This window comes from Petaurus breviceps, unplaced genomic scaffold, assembly GCF_028583685.1.
Source record: "Petaurus breviceps papuanus isolate PSGF00001 unplaced genomic scaffold, PetGlider_PUasm1.0 118, whole genome shotgun sequence".
In the NCBI taxonomy this organism is placed as follows: domain Eukaryota; kingdom Metazoa; phylum Chordata; class Mammalia; order Diprotodontia; family Petauridae; genus Petaurus; species Petaurus breviceps.
Window position 1 is genome coordinate 16886701 of NW_027185616.1, and position 21085 is coordinate 16907785.

Below are 21085 nucleotides of genomic sequence, written 5' to 3' on the forward strand. Positions count from 1 at the left end.
GTATTGTAAAAGACTGACTATATTTCCCTCCCTCCTATCCCACCTCACACTTGTTCTATTCTCTACTTTGATCCAGTCCCTTTTCAAAAGTGGGTGCTTCCAAATTCCATCCCCCTCAGCCTTCCCTCCCTTGCATCTTTCCCCCTCTCATCCCCTTCCCCCTACTCTCCTGTAGGGTGAGATACCCTATTTAGTGTGTATGTCATCCCCTCCCTAAGCCAAATTCAATGAGAATAAGGTTGACCTATTCCCTTTTGCCTTCCTGTTCTTCCCCTCCATTGTTCCTCTCATTATATTCCTCTCTCACCTCTTAATTTCACCTTTTTAGTATAATCCCTTACTATAAAATTGGTCCTGTGCCCTCTATTTATGTATACCTGTAAACACACACACACATATATATATATATATATACACATTCACATATGTATTCATATGCCCATATACCCTCCTATATAGACATATATTTGTATGTATACACACACATTTCTATTCCCTTCAACTAATTCTCATACTGAGAAAAGTTTCAAAAGTTACAATTATGGTTTTTCCATGTAGGGATATAAATAGTTCAACTTTGATAAGTTCCTTATGATTTATTTTCCCTGTTTACCTTCTCATGCTTCTCTTGCTTCTTGTATCTAAATGTCAAGTTTTCTATTAACTCTGGTTTTTTCATCAAGAATGCTTGAAAGTCCTCTATTCCACTGAATGACCACATTTTCCCCTGAAATGTGATACTCAGTTTTGCTGGGTAGGTGATTCTTGATTTTAATCCAAGCTCCTTTGACCTCTGGAATAGCGTATCCCAAGCTCTTCAATCCCTCAGTGTAGAACCTGCCAGATCCTGTGTTATCCTGTGTTTCCACAATATTCAAATTGTTTCTTCCTGGCTGCTTGTAATATTTTCTCCTTGATCTGAGAATTCTGGAACCTGGCTATAATATTTCTAGGAGTTTTCTTTTTAGGATATTTTTCAAGAGGTGATCAGTAGATTCTTTCAACCTCATTTTGCCTTCTGGTTCTAAAACACCAGGGCAATTTTCCTTGAGAATTTCTTGAAGGATGATTTCTAGGTTCTTTTTTTTGATCATGACTTTCAGGTAGTCCAATAATTTTTAAATTACTTCTCCTTTGTCTATTTTCTAGGTCAGTGGTTTTCCCAATGAGATATTTCACATTTCCTTCTATTTTTTTGATTTGTTTGGATCTGTTTAATAGTATCTTGATTTCACATAAAGTCACTAGCTTCCATTTTCTCCAAACTAATTTTGAGGGAATGATTCTCTTCAGTGAGCTTTTGAGATTCTTTTTCCATCTGGAAAATTCGGCTTTTTAAGGCATTCTTTTCCTCATTGGCTTTTTGAGCCTCTTTTGCCATTTAAGTTAGTCTGTTTTTTAAGGTGTTATTTTCTTCAGTCAGGTTGTTGACTCTCATTTCATAATTTTCTTGCTTCCTTCTCATTTCTCTTCCCAATTTTTCTTCCACTTCTCTCATTTGATTTTCAAAATCCTTCTTAAGGTCCTCTATGGCCTGTAACCAGCTCGTATTTTTCTTGGAAGCTTTTGGTGCAGGAGTTCTAACTTCACTGTCTTCCTCCTGTTCCATGCTTTGATCTTTTTTGTGCCTAAAATAGGAATGTAAAGTTGGGTTGCTCTGTTTACTTTGTTTCCCTGGTTTGCTCATGTTGCCACTCAATTACTTCACTTTTGGGCTTTTTGCCACAGTAGGATTCTGCTACCAGACCGGGGAGCTTTGTACCAAACACTGGGGTTTTCTCAGCTGCTGCATGTATTAGTTGGGTGACCTCTCTGAAGCCTCCACACACTCTGGCAAACTGATCACACACCCCAGGACCTCCACCCTAGACAGCAATCCAGATCCAAGCAGGTTAAAGCAAGAGCAATTACCCCTCAGACTGGTCACCTGGTCCCCTACAAACTGCAGACCAGGAGCTGAAGATGCCACATGGCGGGGCTGTATCTCCTCAGCAGCTTCTTGCCCCGGGAGCAGAGGCTGAATGCACTCCAAGCTACAGGAACCCAAAGTCCACAGTGCACTGACCTCTCACTTTGTTCTTAGCATCTATGTGTTGATAAATATGGAAACAGCCACAGCTGCTGCTGATCTGAAGTCCCTCTAGCCGGTGGCTGGTCAGGCCCATCCTGGGCCTAAAACCTTGGGCTCATGCAGAGCAGGGGTCAGCTCCCAGAGCACTGTGCTGGCCGCTTGCTGCCAGCCTGCTGGTCTGTACTCAGTGGGAGGTTAGCTTCTCAGTGTCATTTTGTGGGTTCTGTAGCTCCAAAGTTTCTTCAGAGTCACCTTTCAAATGAATTGGAGGAGGTGGGAGCTGGAGCCCCACAGAAGTCCTATTTCTACTCTGCCATCTTGACTCCGCCCCCAGGGTAGAAGTTCTTAATGTAATTTATATTGTTCAATCTGAAGAGGCCTATTTTAATGTTTTTATCTTTTTTTTAAACTTGTCTAAATGTTTTCAAATACATAATTAATTTGGATTACAAATGAAATAAATTATAATAAAATTATAAATTATCAAAATAAAAAGTTTGTAAACTTCAGATTAAAAATTGTTGCTCTAGGGCAAAGTCTGCAACAGTGAGCCAATCTTTTTGGAATTTTGACAACTTAACTTTTTGATTCCACAAACTCTCCTCTGCAGCTTTTTATTTTCCCTTCAAAATGCACCATTATCACATAATATAATTCTTTTAAAAATTAAAGAGATTTAAAATTACTTTCATCTTGAAACATTGGGGAAAATTTCACTACATCCCATGATCCAACTGGAGAGATTTAGTTCTTCAAGCATATTCATTACTTCATTCAACTAACTACAACTTTAACACCGTACTATTTGCTGTGTGGGCCAAAATAAAAGTATAACATATAGTCCCTACCCTTCAAAATAGAAATCCAATGTCTTGATTTAGACAGAACTGGTTAATAAGATCCAAGTGAGATAATATGCATACAAATATGGTGTTTGGATACCTTAAGTTACTATCTACATATAAGGTGGTGGTGGTGGTGGTAGTAACAGTAGTGGTGGTAGCATGTTTCATAGGAATGCTATGTGATCCTGCTTATCACTTAATGACAGCTCTAGACAACTCTCTAAGACTATAAGCTGTAAAGAATTACCTCACCCAGAAGTGCCCTATAATGATGAAATGACAGGCTTAGTCCCTATCCACATTAATATCGTCATCATGCTCTCATTGATACAGACATCTCCTCCACCTGAGCAGATAGCCAACAATCTCCATTGTGTCATCACATGCCATTCTCATCAATGTTTTACCTAGCATTTTGTTTCATCTAGTCCACAGAAGATGTACCTAAGATGGTGGAGGGCTTCCTTCAGTTCCGTTAATATGACATGATGGGAACACAGGCACATTAATAAAATATTGTGAATTGGCCCAGAATTTCCAAAAGCAATTTGGAAGGAATTATTAAAGTAACTCAAATGATCATACCCTTTGGTCCAGAGAATCCATGCTCAAACATGGAAGCCAAAGAGATCAAAGACAGAAAGAAAGGGCCTTGATCCACCAAAATATTCATAAAAGCCCTTTCTGTGGTAGCAAAAAAAAAAAAAAAATAGAAATAGAATAGGCACATACCAAATGAGGAATACCAGTCAAATGGTGGCACAAATATGCCATGGAATGTTACTACACTTATAAGAAAAAATACAAAGACTTAGGAGAAACAAAGGAAGGCTTTCATAATTCTGACTTTTCCCAAAAGCGCTCTCAGCGGTTCCTTCTCATCCATACCCGCCGATTATGGACGTTGCCTAAGGTTCTGTCCCAGGCCCATACTGATTTGACAACTCTTCTTTCTCTCTACTCTCTTTCCCTTGGTCCTTCTTTCTTTGTCTCTGGGTCTCTCTCTTCCAGTGATCCCACGGGTTTAACCATTGTTTCTATGCAGCTGATCCCAGATTCATATGTCTAGTCTAATTCTCTGCTTTGAACTTTAATTCCAGATCAACAATTATCTATTGGACAATTTGAACAGAATATCCCAGAAACATCCCAAATGTGAAATATCTAAAAATGAACTTTTCTATCCCCTAAACCCTGCTTTTTCCAATACTCTTTATTTCTAAAGAAGGCAATACTAAGTTTCTAAACTCCCCAGGTTCATAATTTCAGCATTATCCTTGAATTCTCATTCTCTCTCACCCCACATTATCAGTTGCCAAATCTTGCTTTTACAATATTCAAGATGTCCCCAACATCCGACTGCTTCTTCACAGTTGTATAGTTACCACCTTAGTTCAAGCCCTTATCAGCTCTCATCATGATTTTTGCAATAAGCTCCTAATTACTCTCCCTGCTTCTAGTCTCTGACCACTCTAGTTCATTGTACATACTGCTGCCAAGCACAGATGTGACCGTGCAACTCTATTACTCAACTAATTCCAGTAGCTTCTTATTGCCTTTTGAATAAATTATAAACTGTTTAGCTTTTATAGTCTAATCTAACGTGGCTTCATTGTACTATCCCCGCCTCACTGGACATTATTCTCTTACATTCTCCAATCCAGCCAAGCAAGGCTTCTCTCTTTTCCTCACATACAACACTCCCCTACCTCTCACTGAATTGTCTCTTCACTAGCCATTCTCCACCCCTCATGCTTCCAATATACTCCCTTACTCTTGTTCAGTTGTGCCTGACTCTGTGACCCCATCTGAGGTTTCCTTGGCAAAGATACCAGAGTGGTTTCCTTCTCCAGATAATTTTACAGATGAAGAAATACCGTCACATGACTTACCCAGGGTCACATATAGCTAGTAAGTATCTGAGGTCAGATTTGAACTCAGAAAAACAAGTCTTCCTGACTCCAGGCTGGGTGCTCTAACCACCATACCACCCAGCTACCCCACACTCCCTCATTACCTCCATCTTATAGAGCCTCTCTGATGTAGCTCAGGCACTGTCTTTTGTATGAAATCTTCCCAGATCCCCAAACGCTAATGCTCTTACTTCCAAATGAACTTGTATTTAGCTACTTTGTAATTATTTGTATTGATATCTATGCTATATATTTTTATGTATATATATGTTCCATATATGTGTATATATGTATTTATGTGTACATATATACACACACAAACACATACATACAAATTAAGAAAAAGTCATTCCTGGAGGCTGGAGAATAGGAGGGTAGAGCTAATACATACATACATACATACATACATACATACATACACACATACACACATACATGCATATATATATACACACACAAAAGTCACAGATAAGTAGCTTAATTTTGCTGAAATGCTTTCCCCCCAACTTTCTTCAAAGGTTTGTTGCAAGGGACAGGAGTAGAAAGCAATGTATTCAAAAATAAATGCAATGTTAAAATAAGATGCATTGATTTAAAAAAAAATTGGGTTAAGCATACAAGAGCTGAACTATCCATATGTTAGCTCTTTATCTTAATACATAGATTAGAGGACCATGGATTTCAAACTGAAAGAAACCTTGGAGTTTATATAGCTTATATAGGAAGTGGCATTGGAACACTGGTTTTCTGACTCCAAATCCAGCACTCTTTCTACTGTACGGTGAGGACCAATCTTCCTCCTTTTCCTAGTATACAGTTCTAGTCCAGCCATGACTGCCAATATGCTGCAGCCTAGTTAATCCCAACATACATCTCTCTGTGTTGCCTTTTGGGTAACTTCCCAATTTAATTACTCAGTGACTGCGGTGTTCAATTATACATATACACATACACATATATAGCAAGAACATATTTCTTCATATATACAATGAATATATTGTCTATGTCATCGTATATACATCATACATAATTTGTGTATATGTTATAACATATACATTGTAGATATACATACATGCATACATACATGGTGTTAACATAGATTCTGTGTGTGTGCGTGTGCGTGTGTGTGCGTGTGCGTGTGTAAAGGGCAGTCTGGCATTTCTGAAGAGTCTAGACAATTTCCTAAACACAATTCCATCCACTCTTCCTTTTATTCAGTTCTGGGCTGGCTCATTGTCCATTTATCAAAGTTGTCCAAGACATGTGCCCTGACGGACTAACTCAATGCGCTATTTATCCAACTGTCCAACCTCACGTTCTAGTCTGAACAATCGGCATTGCTCATTTTTCTTTCTGTGTGAATTTTGAGGCTGATTTCTTTTCAGTCTTCATGGAAAACATTTGCAGTATTTGGGGCTTAGTCCCATCAGTTCAATGACTTCCCTAAGAAAGAACATCTGAAGGGTATGTATACGTACATATACGCCAATAAAAACACAGACATAGATACACATATACACAGACTGTTTATACAATGTAGATACATATGGATGCATGCATATATGCATGCATGCATGTGTAACTACACATATATGTGCATATGGTACTCACTGCACACATATCGGTATATTATATACCTGCATATGCATGTACATGTATATGTCTTATATGGACATCATAACAATCATAACATATATAGTATATATGTATGTGTGCACATATACATACATGGTATACCTTCATATTAGGTGGTGCAGTGAATACAGTGCCAGCCCTGGAGTCAGGAGCCCAAATCATTCTGAGACACTTACTAGTCATGTGATCCTGGACCAATCACATAACCCTCTTTGCCTCAGTTTCATCTATAAAATGAGCCAGAGAAGGAAAAGGCAAGCCACTCCAGTATTTTTGCCTAGAAAACCCCCAGTGGGGTCATGAAGAGTTAGATATAACTGAAAACAACTGAACAACAACAATAACAATAGGACACACATATGTGTGTGTATATACTAACCCAGGTACTAGAGATGATGCCACTTTGAAAACGTTAAGGGATAAGGTTTCAAGAAATCTTAAGGAGGGGTGGCTAGGTGGTACAGTGAATAGAGCACCAGCCCTGGAGTCAGGAGGACTTGAGTTCAAATCCAGCCTCAGATACTTAACACTTACTAGCCATGTGACCTTGGGCAAGTCACTTAACCCTAATCACCCTGCCTTCCTCCTCCAAAAAGCAAAAAAAAAAATCTTAAGGAGAGGGAAAGAGGGGATTGTCACCCAACCCCCCCCCAAAAAAAAAAAACACAGAAAGAATTATTGCCTGTGTGGGGTGTATATGTGTGTATGTGTGTGTGTGTGTGTGTGAGAGAGAGAGAGAGAGACAGACACACACACATATAAAAGAAACACATCATAAAACACATCATTCAGTTTTAGTTTGTTTTGATAATGCTGTTCTTTCCACTTATAGTGTTTCTTTTATATTCTTATCTTATATATTATATTTATGTTCCTTTCTTTATCTATAAATTCTCTTCGAATGATCTGGCTTCGTTGGGTCTCATGACAAACTTTCTGCAGGCCCCTTTTTTTCTCCATCACTCGTCTTGTTGATTGAGGTAATAGTGATCATTATGTTCTACCGTTCCTTTTACCATGAAGTTTTGCAAATGAATTAGCATTTTAAATTGGTATTTTCCCTTGGATGCCATGTCTTTCTGCTTGGTGAGAAAATCAAATGTGTCCTGGAAGGTTTATGTAGTTTTTTTAAACCAATTATGGAAACTGTATTATATCAGTTAAATTTATGTAGGACAAAGTGATAGGAATCTCTTATTCTGTTATTAGTATCAGTATTTATTTGTTAATAATAATAATAAGTAATGAATGAATAAAATATCACTTATTAAGTGGCTGCTCTGCCCACTGCACTATTCAGGATAGAAAGAGAAATAGAGAGACAGGCCCTACTCACAAGTAGTTCACATTCTAATTGAGTGAGAAAACAGGTTTTTGAGGGTTCAGCTACAGGGCAGATGCAAAATCAGAAGGCACCAGGGATACAGTGGAAAGCCTAATAGTCCTTAGGGTATATTTATGGAACAGATGGCAGTGGCTACAGGTTTGGAGTGTGTAAGATCAAGACAGATGGTGAGGCCTGGTGGTCCACCATCTTACCAGAAAGACTGTAGTTGCTGATTTCCTGCTCATTCAAGTAGGATGAGGAGCTATGTCCTCTCTGTAGGATAGGGGTTTAGAAGGGTCTGGTTCAGCAATATGGGGAAGTGGGAAATAGGCCTGAGGGTCTTAGTGGAGCAGAAATTTGAGTCCCCTCACAAAGAAATGAGAATTGCAGTATAGACAAAATCCACCCAGGAAGGGAGAAAGGCAAGGAGCCATTCTCAGGACAGCTGGGAGAGAAGAGTCCCCAACTATGATATCTGAGAGGCCAGGGTTAAAGATTCCCAGCTTTCAGGGATGGAGTCTGGACAGCCTGGGTGACAGGATGGGGGAAGGGTGCCCCCACTCTTGCTTTTTCCCATCAGGCTGCCCCATATTCTGGGATATATAACCCTATAGGAAGGGTATCACCTCTATTTTACAGGCAAGGAGTGTAAGTGACTTGTCCATGGTCATACAATCAGAAAGTATTAGATAAAGAATCAAAATTCTTGTTTCTCCTTATTCCAAATCCAGTATTCTCTCTCCTTCAACATGCTGCTACCCATCTGCCCTAGTCTGCAAGTCAAATGGCAACTATGGCCCATGCCTAGCTTCTGTACTTGGCCCTCCAATTATCAAAAAAATCTACCCATCTTCAGTGCTCCAGGCGTGTGACATTTGGTCCTCAGAAGCTTGGAAGAAGGTACCAGACCAGGCCTGGAGTTCACATATGGAGAAGTAGGGAAGCTTGTTTATCAAATGGGATGGAAAAGCAAAAAGCATGTGCTAAGCACTCAAGTAGCTCAGTTATGATTGGGGGAGACAGAAACTCATGTTTGTGTTCAGGGCATGGAAGATGGAAATGTCAGGCAGTACTTAGGCAGAGAAGGGGAGGACAGATGCCAAGGTCTGGAGAATCTTGGGAGTAAGGGCAGGGCACATGGTCCCCTTACCAAGAAGACAGAAGGTGTAAGGGCTATAGTGAAGTGGCTTTCCTAGCTATATCCAAGTTTCTAAATGCAGAAAGGCAGACTGGTGTGATGGATAAAGCATTTGCTTTTGTATAAGGACTACAGTACTGGTTACTTTGTTAAAGATCATATGCAAAGGGCTAAAGGTGACTTAATTTGTTGCACTTAAAATTAAAGACCCTCAGGCGGCCAGGTGGCTCAGTGAGTAAGAGCACCGGCTCCAGTGTCGGGATGACCTGGGGATCAAATCCGGGCTCAGATACTTAGCACCACACCCAGAAAAAACTGGCCGTGTAACCTTGAGTAAGTTACTTAACCCCGATTGCTTAAAAAAAAAAAATTAAAGACCCTTTTTTCAATAGGGTTTAGGTTACATTTAGCACTTCTACCCAACTTTTGCTTGATCACAAAAATTCAACTTTCCCTGAGGGAAAATAATGAAAGTATCCATTAATATTAACACATAGACCAGGAATGGGGAACCTGTGCCTTGGAGGCCACATGTGGCCTTCTAGGTGTTCAAGTGCAGTCCTTTGTCAGAATCCAAACTTCACAGAACAAATTCCCTTAATAAAAGGATTTGTTCTATAAAACTTGAACTCAGTCAAAAGGCTGCACCCAAGGACCTAGAAAGACTCCAGGCTGCAGGTTGCCCACACCTAGGTAGACATGAAAAACAAAGTAAATAGCTGCCTGAAGAAGACAACAGTGGTTGGATTTTTCTGGTTACATGCTTTTCCTTTTTTTCTTGAAATTTCAAAGTTTCAAATGATTTGGGGGAGAGGTAGAGTTTGGAGCCGTTGGGAGTAAAATCTTCTGTGCCAAGTTTATAATGTATAGACATGATGGGGGGGTAGATTTCACACACAAAAGTGGTAGATTAGCAGCTCTGCTACAGTTTCTGCTTTTAGACAATCAGGTGAGCGAAGTTAGGTATATTAATCACATTTTGCCGAAAGGAAAATAGGCATAGTGCTAGACATTCTGTATATACCTACAATAAAGTTCATGGAGGATGTGTCTAAGTATTAGGACTGATGCAATCAATTGTGTTTTTATGCACATTTTATGAATCTCCATCTAAGAAGTCTCATTTTGAATGCTTAGCTTCGCAAACATTCTCATTTGATCCTCACAATAATCCTGAGGTAGATGCTATTCTAGCCATTTTTTTTCCAGCTGAGGTAATATGACTTGTCCAAGGTCATAGCTATTAAGTGTTCAAAGCTAGATTTGATCTCAGGTCTTCCTGATTCCGGACTCATGTTCTACTCACGGAATGACCTAGCTACTTCAAAAGTAAGAGTATGAGGTCTCTAATACGAGGGTACACAGATATGTTATTGTTTTCTCACTTCTTCCGGGTCAGGCAAGTTTAGGATAATTCAGAACCTTAGCATTTAATTACCATAAATATAGCTAGGTGCAGTGGATAGAGGGCAGACCCTGGAGACTAGAGGAGCTGAGTTCAAATGGGACCTCAGACATTCATTAGCCGTTGGACAAATCACTTAATCCTGTTTGCCTCAGTTGCCTCTTCTATAAAATGAGCTGGAGGAGGAAACGGCAAACCACTCCAGTATCTTTGTCAAGAAGACCCCAAATTGGGGTCACAAAGAGTGGCAGACTAAACAACAAACATAAATACAAATACTGTTATTACTATATAGTTTTTATAATAATAATAACCAAGTGACAATTAAGGGCATATCTTGTGCTTGATGGCAATACCATCAGCCCAGGAGGCAACTAACTCTCTGCTTTAAGACTAAAGGATGCGGGAAGAAGATAATTAAGAGTTATTTTCCCAAAAGGATGAAATTTAAAATCTGTCATAAAGGAGAGTACTTTATGAAATTTTAACCTTTTTTCAGTCTCATGACTAGTTAAAAATGGTCCTGGGAGTGATATCATGAGGAGCTCTCTCCATTATTGAACTCACAAGTCCAGTCTTCCTCCCCTTAACATCCCCTGCCCTGCCCTTGAATCATCAAGGTAATACTGCATTTTGGAGAAAATACTGGATTTAAGAATCAGGAAGACCTGAGTTTGAATTTCCCCCAGGAGGTGTACTAGATGTGTGACCCTGAATAAGTCAACTAATCTTTCTTTCAATGACTCAGGAAGGTTTTTGGTACTTGAGTACTAAGACATTGACTTACTAATCTTTCTTGTCACACATGATGAAGATCCAAGTTTCTGTGTACATCTATTTTACAATCTCCAGACTCCTAGTTAGGACAGTAAAGGGTTTTTAGAGATCACCTGGTCTACCTCCCCTCACTTTACAAGAGAGGAAAACAAGGCTAAGAGAGAATAAATTATTAGTCCAGGATTATACAGGTAGATTATTAGACTCAGTCTCAAAGTTCCACTAGTTATTTTTTTAAAAAATTACTCCACTAAACTATTAAGTAAGTTTGGTTGCCCCTTCACATTAATCCAGACTGATTCTAACCAGTGCTACTTTTGTCAGGCAGCGGGATAAATGTTGTTGTTCACTTATTTCAGTCATGTCTGACTCTTTGTGGCCCCATTTAGGGTTCCCTTGGCAGAGATACTGGAGTGGTTTGCCATTGCCTTCTCCAACTCATTTTACAGATGAGGAAACTGAGGCAAATAGAGCTAAGCGACTTGCCCAGGGTCTGAGGGCAGATTTAGGTGATATAGTGGATAGAGTACAGGATTTGAATTAAAGAAGACCTAAATTCAAATCCTGTCTCAGGTAATTATTAACTATATGTCCCTGGGCATGTCTCATAAACTTGAGTTTCCTACACTTAGTTTCCTAATGTGCAAGATGAGGATAATCCTAGCATTATTGTTGTCATGAGCATTAAATGAGGTAATGTCTGTAAAGTGTTCAGCAAACCTTAAAAAAAGACAGAAAGGCTAGTCCTCCCTCTCAGGTAGTAGGATTATAAGGAAAATGGGAATATATTTAATTGATAAAACTAAGTTGTTAACTGGTTGGTCCTGGATAAATAAACTTTGGTCATGAGCTACAACATATCAACAAATAATTAAAAACATTGCCTCTAACTCTACTAGGCTTTAAAAAAATAAATTAGAAGTCCCTTCTACCTTTCCCCTACAAACTCCAAAATATAGATTTAGAAATTTGTCAGGAAGTGGAAGGGGAGACACTATTTGTTTTATTTCCCTCTGTCACAGTACTTGACTCTCCACCAAGCCACCAGGTGTCAATCAGGGTCTAAATTGATATTTAAAAGATTTTCCCTCCTGCTTCTTAAGAAATTCTCTCAAAAAATAGAAGTACGAAAGCATCTACCATGGAAGACAAATAAATACAAATAAATAAATGTAAATTATCTGTGAAAAAAATACAAGAGAGTTCTTCCAATACTCTCCCTTCTTTGATCAGTCTAATGATCACAGAAATTCATTTGTTTTTTTGGATGTCTGGAAGAAGGCCCTAATGACTATGATCACTTCCCAACAGTCAATCTGGATTAACTCTTTTGGAAGTGAATATTTGAGGCATAGGCCCAAGAATTTCAAAAGGATTAAAAAAAAAAAAAGCTAAAATTCCAGCTGTTAGAAAACAGTCATGATTTTAAAAAATAATCAAATCCTTTTGTCGGTTTTGAATATCTCATTTATTTAGGTTGGACTTTAATTAGTCCTCTTGCAGGTACTAATCAGTATCTGAACACTTCCCAAGTGCTGACAGTTAAATAATAAAGCGTGTTTTAGTGCCCCATCATTGTTAGAGTACTGCAGTCACTTGAGTCTTGTGAATGGAATAAAACGGCAGAAAGTAAGAGGAATTCTTCAGACTACTGTCAAATGCCGCACACCATGTTATTAACATGTTACAGTCCTTCTCTCTACCTTTGGAAAACAATTCCCTTCTTACCTATTCAATCTTTCCTTTGTTCCTCGTGGTTCACAGAGCCTGTCATTCGCTGCTACCCAAATCCATTTTCTAGGGCCTTAGCTCTCCCTTGTGTATAAAAAAGGAAATGCAGTTTGCTTGAAATTTTTTGCCCCAGTTAACTGAGGCGACCCATTTTTAGAAAACTAAAATATTCCTGATTATTTCTATTAATCTTTAGCTCTTAACATAGTACCTTATCCATAGTTAGGACTTAACAACTGCTTGAGGACTGACTGACTGAGAGTACATGGCTTCCCATAGCTAAAGATGGTATGTAGTGATACATGGGAACTTGCTGTAAAGGACATCTCAAAAAGATTAAGTACCACTATGTTTGATGGGAGCCTCCAAAACTTGTCATTTTTCTCATAAAGTAAATAAAGGAGTTACTTTTTTTTCTACTTCCAGAAGAGCTAGAAAGCAGTGGAAACATCTTCTACTCCATTGCCTGGCCTTCTAGAAGGACCCCAGTTGTGCCAATTCAGATAATGGAGAATTTAACCTACTTTAGAGACCTTAGCAGAGGAAATCTTATACCCTAATAGTTGCTAACCCATTCTAAAGTTAAATAACTCTTTTTGTGCAGAAATAGTTCTTCAATTCTCATGCCAAAAGTTTAATTGAATCCCTTTGTTCTGGCCTCAGCAGAGGTATGCCTAGTAGATACAAAATGAGACATTTGCAATCCTCCTTCCACATTTCATCTTCTCTTTTCCAACTCGTCTTTAATCATCTTTCTGACTGACTCCCCACTGAATCTTCTCCAAGTTCTATATATGCCTTTTTAGTTGGGAAGCTCAGGATTAGGTACCTTATTTAAAGCAGCACTGAGCATGATGGGAGGATGACAATTTTTATTAATTATGCATCCAGTATCATGCTGCTTTATAAAATATAGTGTTAAAGCATTCTGAAAGAAGTCATATTTTATTTTTCTTATTACTTACCCCTAAGAGACTATTAGTTAAAATTTCCTTTGCCTTTAAAAAAATTTTTTTGGGGGTGTAGGTTTTTTAGCTGCCAAGATTGATTTAGAAAGAAGCAGTGACAATGACTGTGTGGACTCCATATGGGCTCATAAATCAAAGGCAATTCAATTTCTCACCTGGCAATGAGGCCAGCAGGGAAGGAAAGTGAAGCAATTCTGTCTTTCCTCATTCTCTGTCTTGAAATCCTATTACTCCAAAAGCCTTCTTTCTAAAGAAATAGAAAGATCTGAGGGCACTGCCATGATTTATAACTTATTTAGGTGGCTACATATATATATATATATATATATATATATATATATATATATATATATAATCTTAGGCAGGATAAAAAGAAAGCCTCCTTCCTCTCCTGACGTTTACAGTGTGAACCAGGCAATGTTGATGGGAGTGTTCATATTAGCACACATGCTGAGGGAGCAGGCTGCAGAGGGCGAGACAAGCACCAGTAAGTAAGCAGTCTGAGTGACATCGAGTGACTTTTGCTTACAACAGTTTTAAGACTTCAGATTCATTGTAAGAAACAAAAATACCCTAGACACAATTGGAGCAGCAATTAAATATTACAAACCATAGAACTTTGGTGGCATCCCCGTTTGTCTTTGAGTTCTAGAAGGAATAGCTACTCCTGAACTTTTTATAGAAGAGGTGCTATACATATTATAAAAGGGGGGGGGGTGGCAGCTATGATTGAAGAAGCAGGAAGAGTAGAATCAAGGCTTTCCCAAAATAGCAGTTTTGACCCAATTTTATCTGTAGCAGCACTCATGCTTACCCCCATTTTACAAAAAATTTGAGTCTGTAATACTGAGTTAGGATTGTTTAAACATATTACTGCTATTGTTGTTAATAACAATGATAATAATAATAACTGCTAGTGTTTATATAGTGTTTTAAGGTTTGCCAAGTATTTGACATACATTAACTAATTTGATCCTTACAACAACCTTGTGAGAGAGGGGTTATTATTACCCCCATTTTATAGGTGGACAAACAGAAGCTAAATGACCTGATCAGAGTCTTATAAGGTGTCTGAGGCAGAATTCAAATTAGTTCCCAAACCCTGTACACTATACTGGGACAGCTTGCTGCCCAATGACAGCACACCAATGTTCAGACTATTCGAAATAAGATTTCTTCTTTTGGAAAGACTTTGTATCTTGCAGTGAATGCCTAATTCATTGTTGTTAATACTGATGATCACTATGTAGTGAAACAGAATACTTGAGACTATTTGAGCTTTCTAATTATTTGGATTAAAAATATGTAGAAGTTTACTAGTTTTCTAGAGATAAAATGGACACAGATTCTTCTTTTTCTACCATCAGGGGGGGATGAGGAAGCAATAAAAATGCTGTTTACCAGGAAATTATATATCACATATAATTATACATATATAATTTTTATGTAAATATATATTTATATACATAATTATATATATGATTATATAGTATATTATCAGGAAAATTCAGAGGTGAGTTTCCAATTTCTTAGGCCATTCTGAACACAGCAGGAAAATGATCTAAGACTTAACTGTTTTTCTTAATTTAAAAAATGTCAAGTTTCTTAACTTTGTTGCTAGGTGAGTTTTGTTTTGTTTTAAAGAGAAGTTTCCAGTGACTATAAAGTTTGAGAAAAGGTTTATGAGCATCTAAAACAGTGAGAATGATGAACTGCAATCCTTTTCATCTCAACAGCAAACATTCAGTTTACCTCTGGAAAATCACACAACAAATTTCACAAAATCAGTCCTGTCATTTCAGGTTTCCACATCATAGTCTTCTACTTTGACACTGAGGCAGAAGAAGCATCAGGGGTAAACGACTTTTTCAAGAATTTTAGTAGTAAAAGGCTCAAGTGAAAAAATTCATCTTCAGTGGGATAGAAAGGCAGAAAAAAAAGGCTTCAGGGAGATTAGAGACATTAAGAAGGATCCATTAAGGTAGTAAAGATTGAAAAATGAAAGAGAAGGGTGAGCAAGCTTTAGTGAGAAGTAGGTATACTCTTGTGACCAGAGGGAAAAGGGAGTAAGTATATAATGATGTTTCTACTTTTTGAGGAATGGGCAAGGGGAATTGAGAGAACTCACCTCACTGGGCCTCAGTCTTCTCAGTGACAAAGGAAGCTAAGTCATCTTCTCTAAGTGCAGAGTATGTGGGGGGCTTGAGGAGAAAGGAAAAGGTTTGTAACATTTACTGTACTGAATGAAATTAGCAGCAATGGGGGCATAGCTCTATTGTTTAGTAAATAAAATCAACTTGTCATTTTTTTTCCACCAGGCTTGAGTAGCATGAAGGCTAGAGTAGGTAAATTGGATGGTGGGGGTTACCTAGTGATACCTGAAGTAGCAGACCTTGGTTTAAAGTCGAGTGATGACTGGGGGGAGAACAGGGATGGGTCACTTGATCAGAGGTCACAATAATGGCAACGGGTAGGCGAGGAGAAGGACAGGGCGTCTTCTCAGGGACTAGAATTTAGAAGCTTAAGATCTTGAGGATAATTATGGGAATATAAGACACTACAAGAGATGAAGTCTAACATGGGATCATGCTACATGGTCACATGCATAGGTGAAGTGAGTTGATGAAAATGAGTATTAGAGATAAAAAGGTTGAGAAATTATGTGGTCATTTTGTGACACTTTAGCAAAACACGTACAGATGGAAGGGGACGGATTCAAGGGAAGGACCATTAATTAAAGGAGACTGACCTGAACAGCACCCAAAATGGCAAGAAGTTAGTGTAAAAGGATTTCATGCCTTTCTTAAAGGATAAAGGCAGAGAAATCATCTAGGAAAAGCGGGTAAAGTCAGGGTGAGGAGTTGCCCAATGTAGAGGGGTACAACAAGGAGCAGAGGGCGAGGCACCGTTAAGGTTTCCACTAAAGCGAAGAAATGAAAGCAGTGCTAGTTGAAAATGCCAGCTCACATTTCTGTTGTCTTTGGTTAACCAAAGCAGTTTCCTCACAGTTGCTGCAAGAGAAAGAATATGCTTTCTTGCTCCCCTTTCGAGGCTCCTACAGGTTAAGTGATGTCAAATCACAGATTTAGAACTCTAAGGAATTTGACCCTGGTCACCCATTTAAGAAGTAGCCAAGTCACGATCTGAACCCAGGGCTCCCAACTGCAAGTCTATCATTCTATTCATTACCTCATGCTTCCTTTAGAGTTGACTGAGGTTGAAGCAAGAGATCCAAAGGCCTCCTGCGAATCCCCTGGGAAACTGACAAACTCGACTGTAGTCAATCTGAGCCACAGCCAGTTTGACTGGATTGGGAATGAGAATTGAGAGGTCAAGACACCGACATTGACCTGCTCCAATCCTTCACATCTTAACAACATTATGACCAACTTCACAAAATCACATTCCTGACGCTGCCAGCTTCCACATCCTTCTTCTCCTCCTTCTCTGGGTTCCATCTTTACACCTCATGGGCACGTCTATTTCAGATGGTCAGATCCTCAAGTAAAGCTACACCTACTGCTGATCTTCTACATGAAATCTAACAGGGGGCTGGCATAAAATCAGCTTTGCCCACTATAAATCTCTAAGATCTTATGTGGCTAACATCTCACTCAACTGTGCGTGATCTACTTAGATTAGAGGCAAAATGCCAAGGCATTGGTGGAACCAAGTAAGTATTATATTTATGCAAGTATAACCATTCCTTTGTAGAGACTTTGTCTATCCATTGGTTAGAAGAATGAATGTAGCCCCTTCAATCTAGCACTGGCCAAATCCCCTGTGGAGACAGGATGCATCATCACTACACATTATCACTGTATCCACACACGAGTGGGGTCGTGTTCTCTTCACATTAATGGGCGTAAAGCTACTCAGCATAGCTGTATGGGACACTGATCAAAGTCTAATGAATTAACATTAAAGGATATAGAAAACCCTTAACTAGAAAACAAATGACAGTCACATCCCATTTATCTAGAATGGCTGGAGAATTAGGTGTCTGAATTAATTATTATATTTTGGTTAAAGTTACTGTTACAACATATGTGGCCATTAATTTTCAAAGCACTACAATTCAATAAAGTAAACATGATTGTTATTCAGTTGTTCCAATTGTGTTTTGAGTCTTTGTGACCCCACTTGTTGGCAAAGATACTGGAGTGGTTTGCCATTTCTTTCTCCAGCTCATTTATAGATGAAGAACTGAAGCAAACAAGGTTAAGTGACTTTCCCAGGGTCACACAGCTAATAAGTGTCTGAGGTCAGATTTGAGCTCATGAAGATGAGTCTTTCTAATTCCAGACTTGGCATTCTATCCACTGTACCACCTGGCTGCCCAAAGTACACATTTTAAACTATTTTAAATAATAGTTCATTGTTAGGGGTATCCAACTGACCTAAAGTGCAGGCTTACATTATCATTGTTAACCTCAATAATCACTCTGCAGTATTGTTTAAGAATATGTGGGTTATTTGAGCTTTGTGTTTGATATATAAGTTAAAGTTTACTGTATTCTAGAGTGTGAGATTTCCACAGATCATCTACCACTCTCCAAAAAATAATAATAAGTCGTAAATGCTATAACATTTTCAACGAAAATCAGGGATAACTTTCCATTCTCCTTTACTCACATCACAATAAACAGAGTAGGAAAATGGACTAAAACCAAATTTTTTTCCCAATCTAAAATTTTCAAGTCTCTTGACTTTCTGTTGGTAAGTTTTATTTATTTTAAGAAGAACAGTTTTCAGTGAGCACAAAAATGTACTGAAACTCAGTCGCATTCTTGGGTAATAAATAAGGACCTTAACACAAGGGTAATGCCTTCAGGGTGATTCTGCTTGTAAACTCTGCAGAATGTATACATAAAGATTGACTCTAAAATACTGGGCCAGATAGTCATCTCATCTCCTGCAATACCCTAGGTACTTAATTTATTTCTTAAATAAAAGAAGAAAAATAAAATGAGGAAATCTCCTGTAGTTTTGAGACGAATGTGGGAAGAGTCCTCAATATAATGGCATAAATCTTAACTAGTCAAATAAAAATTCATAAAGCTGAAACAGAGAAAAGAAATTCACGAAACAGCATTAGGGTGTTGGGAGATATTACCAGACAACAGTGATTTCCATCCATACTAGTTGGAGTAGAGTACAAGCATTACATTATAAACTCAAATGCTCAAATACAGAGAGGAAATCAGAGGACGGACAATGCTATTTGCTAGTTTTTGACTCTCTTTTTAGACAACTACAAATCCCAGCCGTTTCACAATCCAAATAATCCCTTTCTCTCTGTACAACATGCTGAGTAAATCACATCTCAGGTGGTGACAGGGCCCTCTCTCTCTCTCTCTCTCTCTCTCTCTCTCTCTCTCTCTCTCTCTCTTTCTCTCTCTCTCTCTCTTTCTCTCTCTCTCTCTTTAGCCTCCTGTCTTGGCCTACAGCCAAGAAGATCCACAGTCATCTGGCTATCTATCTACCATCTGGATCCTGGAATGTATTTTCATCCAAATGATACTCTTTATTTTTGTCACATAAACTACATACAGCCACAGTTCCTCCTTTCCTTCAGTTTTTTAGCTAGTTAGCCCATTCTAACCCAGCATTTTCTCTAAGATCTATGGTTCATGGCACATGTACACTCATGCAGCCTAGAATGCAAATCCCTAGACCACTTCACCAATCCATATTAAAAAAAAAGATACTATTTCAAGCACAGAATATGCGACTGAATTTTCCAATAGCATTGTGAGTTTATTTCAAATAAGCATCCCCTAAAACCTAAATTAATCTCTAAGTCCTAAACAAAAAAATATCCTATGAGACTGCTACTATTGCAGTGATCTCCACTGAGTACTGTGAAATTGACAGCAGTAGTTAGAAAGGAAGATATTCCAAAAGGAAATAACTGCTAGCTTGTATCTGGATTGATCACATTTGGTTTCCCCACAAATGCACAAATTGCACATGAAATAACAATGCAGGGCTTAGGCTGGTATCTCATTCCAAACTGTGATCTTAATTAAAGTATATACCTGTTTAAAGAATACCTAAGTATTTGAGGATGGAGCATAATCAATTTGTAATAAAACATTAGCCAAGATCATAGCTCTTGCAATGGAAAATTCAGAAAAAGCAATAAATTCTTTCACAGAAAAAAAAAAAACCCTACCACACACAGCAATGCTAGACAATCATCACAAATACTGAATAAAGAGTATTTTCCTCATTCAACTTGTCATCTCAAAGCACTCAGGTCACTGCATGCATATCCACAAGTAATTTTTTTTTTTAAGGCTGAAAGTTTAGCCAGCAGAAAGGACAGAAGTCACACTCACCCTCAGCCACTGCTTCTCTGTGAGTGCGTCACTGTAGTCCACGTCCCTGCGCTGACGGGACCCTCTGCCAAATATCTTCTCTTCCTCTTCTTCACAGGTAAGCCTTTCTACTTCAGCATCATCTTTAATGATCCAGGAAGGAAGCTCATCTTCTTCCATCAAGCGAGGCTTGCGCTTTGGGTTCCGGGCATCTTCCCTGCGTCGGTCCATGTCCATACGCTGGAAAGTGACAAAAATGTCAGGGAAGGTCAAAAAGAAAATCATACAAATTATATGATTAACATAACACTACCAGCTACTATTTCCATCCCCTTTCCTGCTGTGTGAAGAATGGGCGTAATAGTCAATGATATTTGTTTACTAAATTTTACTTTAGATAATGATTTTTTTAAAATTTATTTTAGGTATGACTAATTAAAATATTTTTTTCTAGAGTAGGATATTCCTTCCAAGACATAAATAAAAAAAAAAAACTTCAGACTTTTGAAGGGCATTTTTATTCAAGTTATAAAATTACTTTCTACAGAGAGAGAATTAAAACATCAGAAAGAACCTAATTACTTAATGTACCTCACATTACAGAATTGCCATAGGCTTGTTCAGGAATTTTGGGGTGGAAAAATAGTTTGTGTCCAATTTATTTACCATCTTCAGTATGCAGAACCCTGCACTAGACACTGTGAAGAGGTGCATGCCACTCAATTCTTATGTTGACTGTATATTTTAATGAAAATAGTGAGAATCAGAGATACCTTCATCTCCAAGATAATATAGTCTAAATTGATCAAGTTACAATTTTTATAGATGTCATATTATGAATATTCTTTAATTATTGATTTCCCCACCTCACTCTCTCTTAAAAATTTGGTTTGTGTCTAAATCAACTGAATACCTAACTCATTTGGCTTTCATCTGCTATTCAATGTCCTAG

At 38.3% G+C, this 21085-nt stretch overlaps 1 protein-coding gene across 9 annotated transcripts in view; it reads right to left on the reverse strand.

The window, feature by feature from the left end:
• Positions 1-21085, reverse strand: part of SMARCA2 (SWI/SNF related BAF chromatin remodeling complex subunit ATPase 2) — a 289270-nt gene that overhangs the window by 44751 nt on the left and 223434 nt on the right. For all 9 annotated transcript variants that reach the window (XM_069086747.1, XM_069086767.1, XM_069086776.1 and 6 more), the window contains one exon: positions 20155-20373. In XM_069086747.1, the coding sequence (XP_068942848.1) occupies positions 20155-20373 (219 nt within the window). The remainder of the gene's footprint in view (positions 1-20154; positions 20374-21085) is intronic.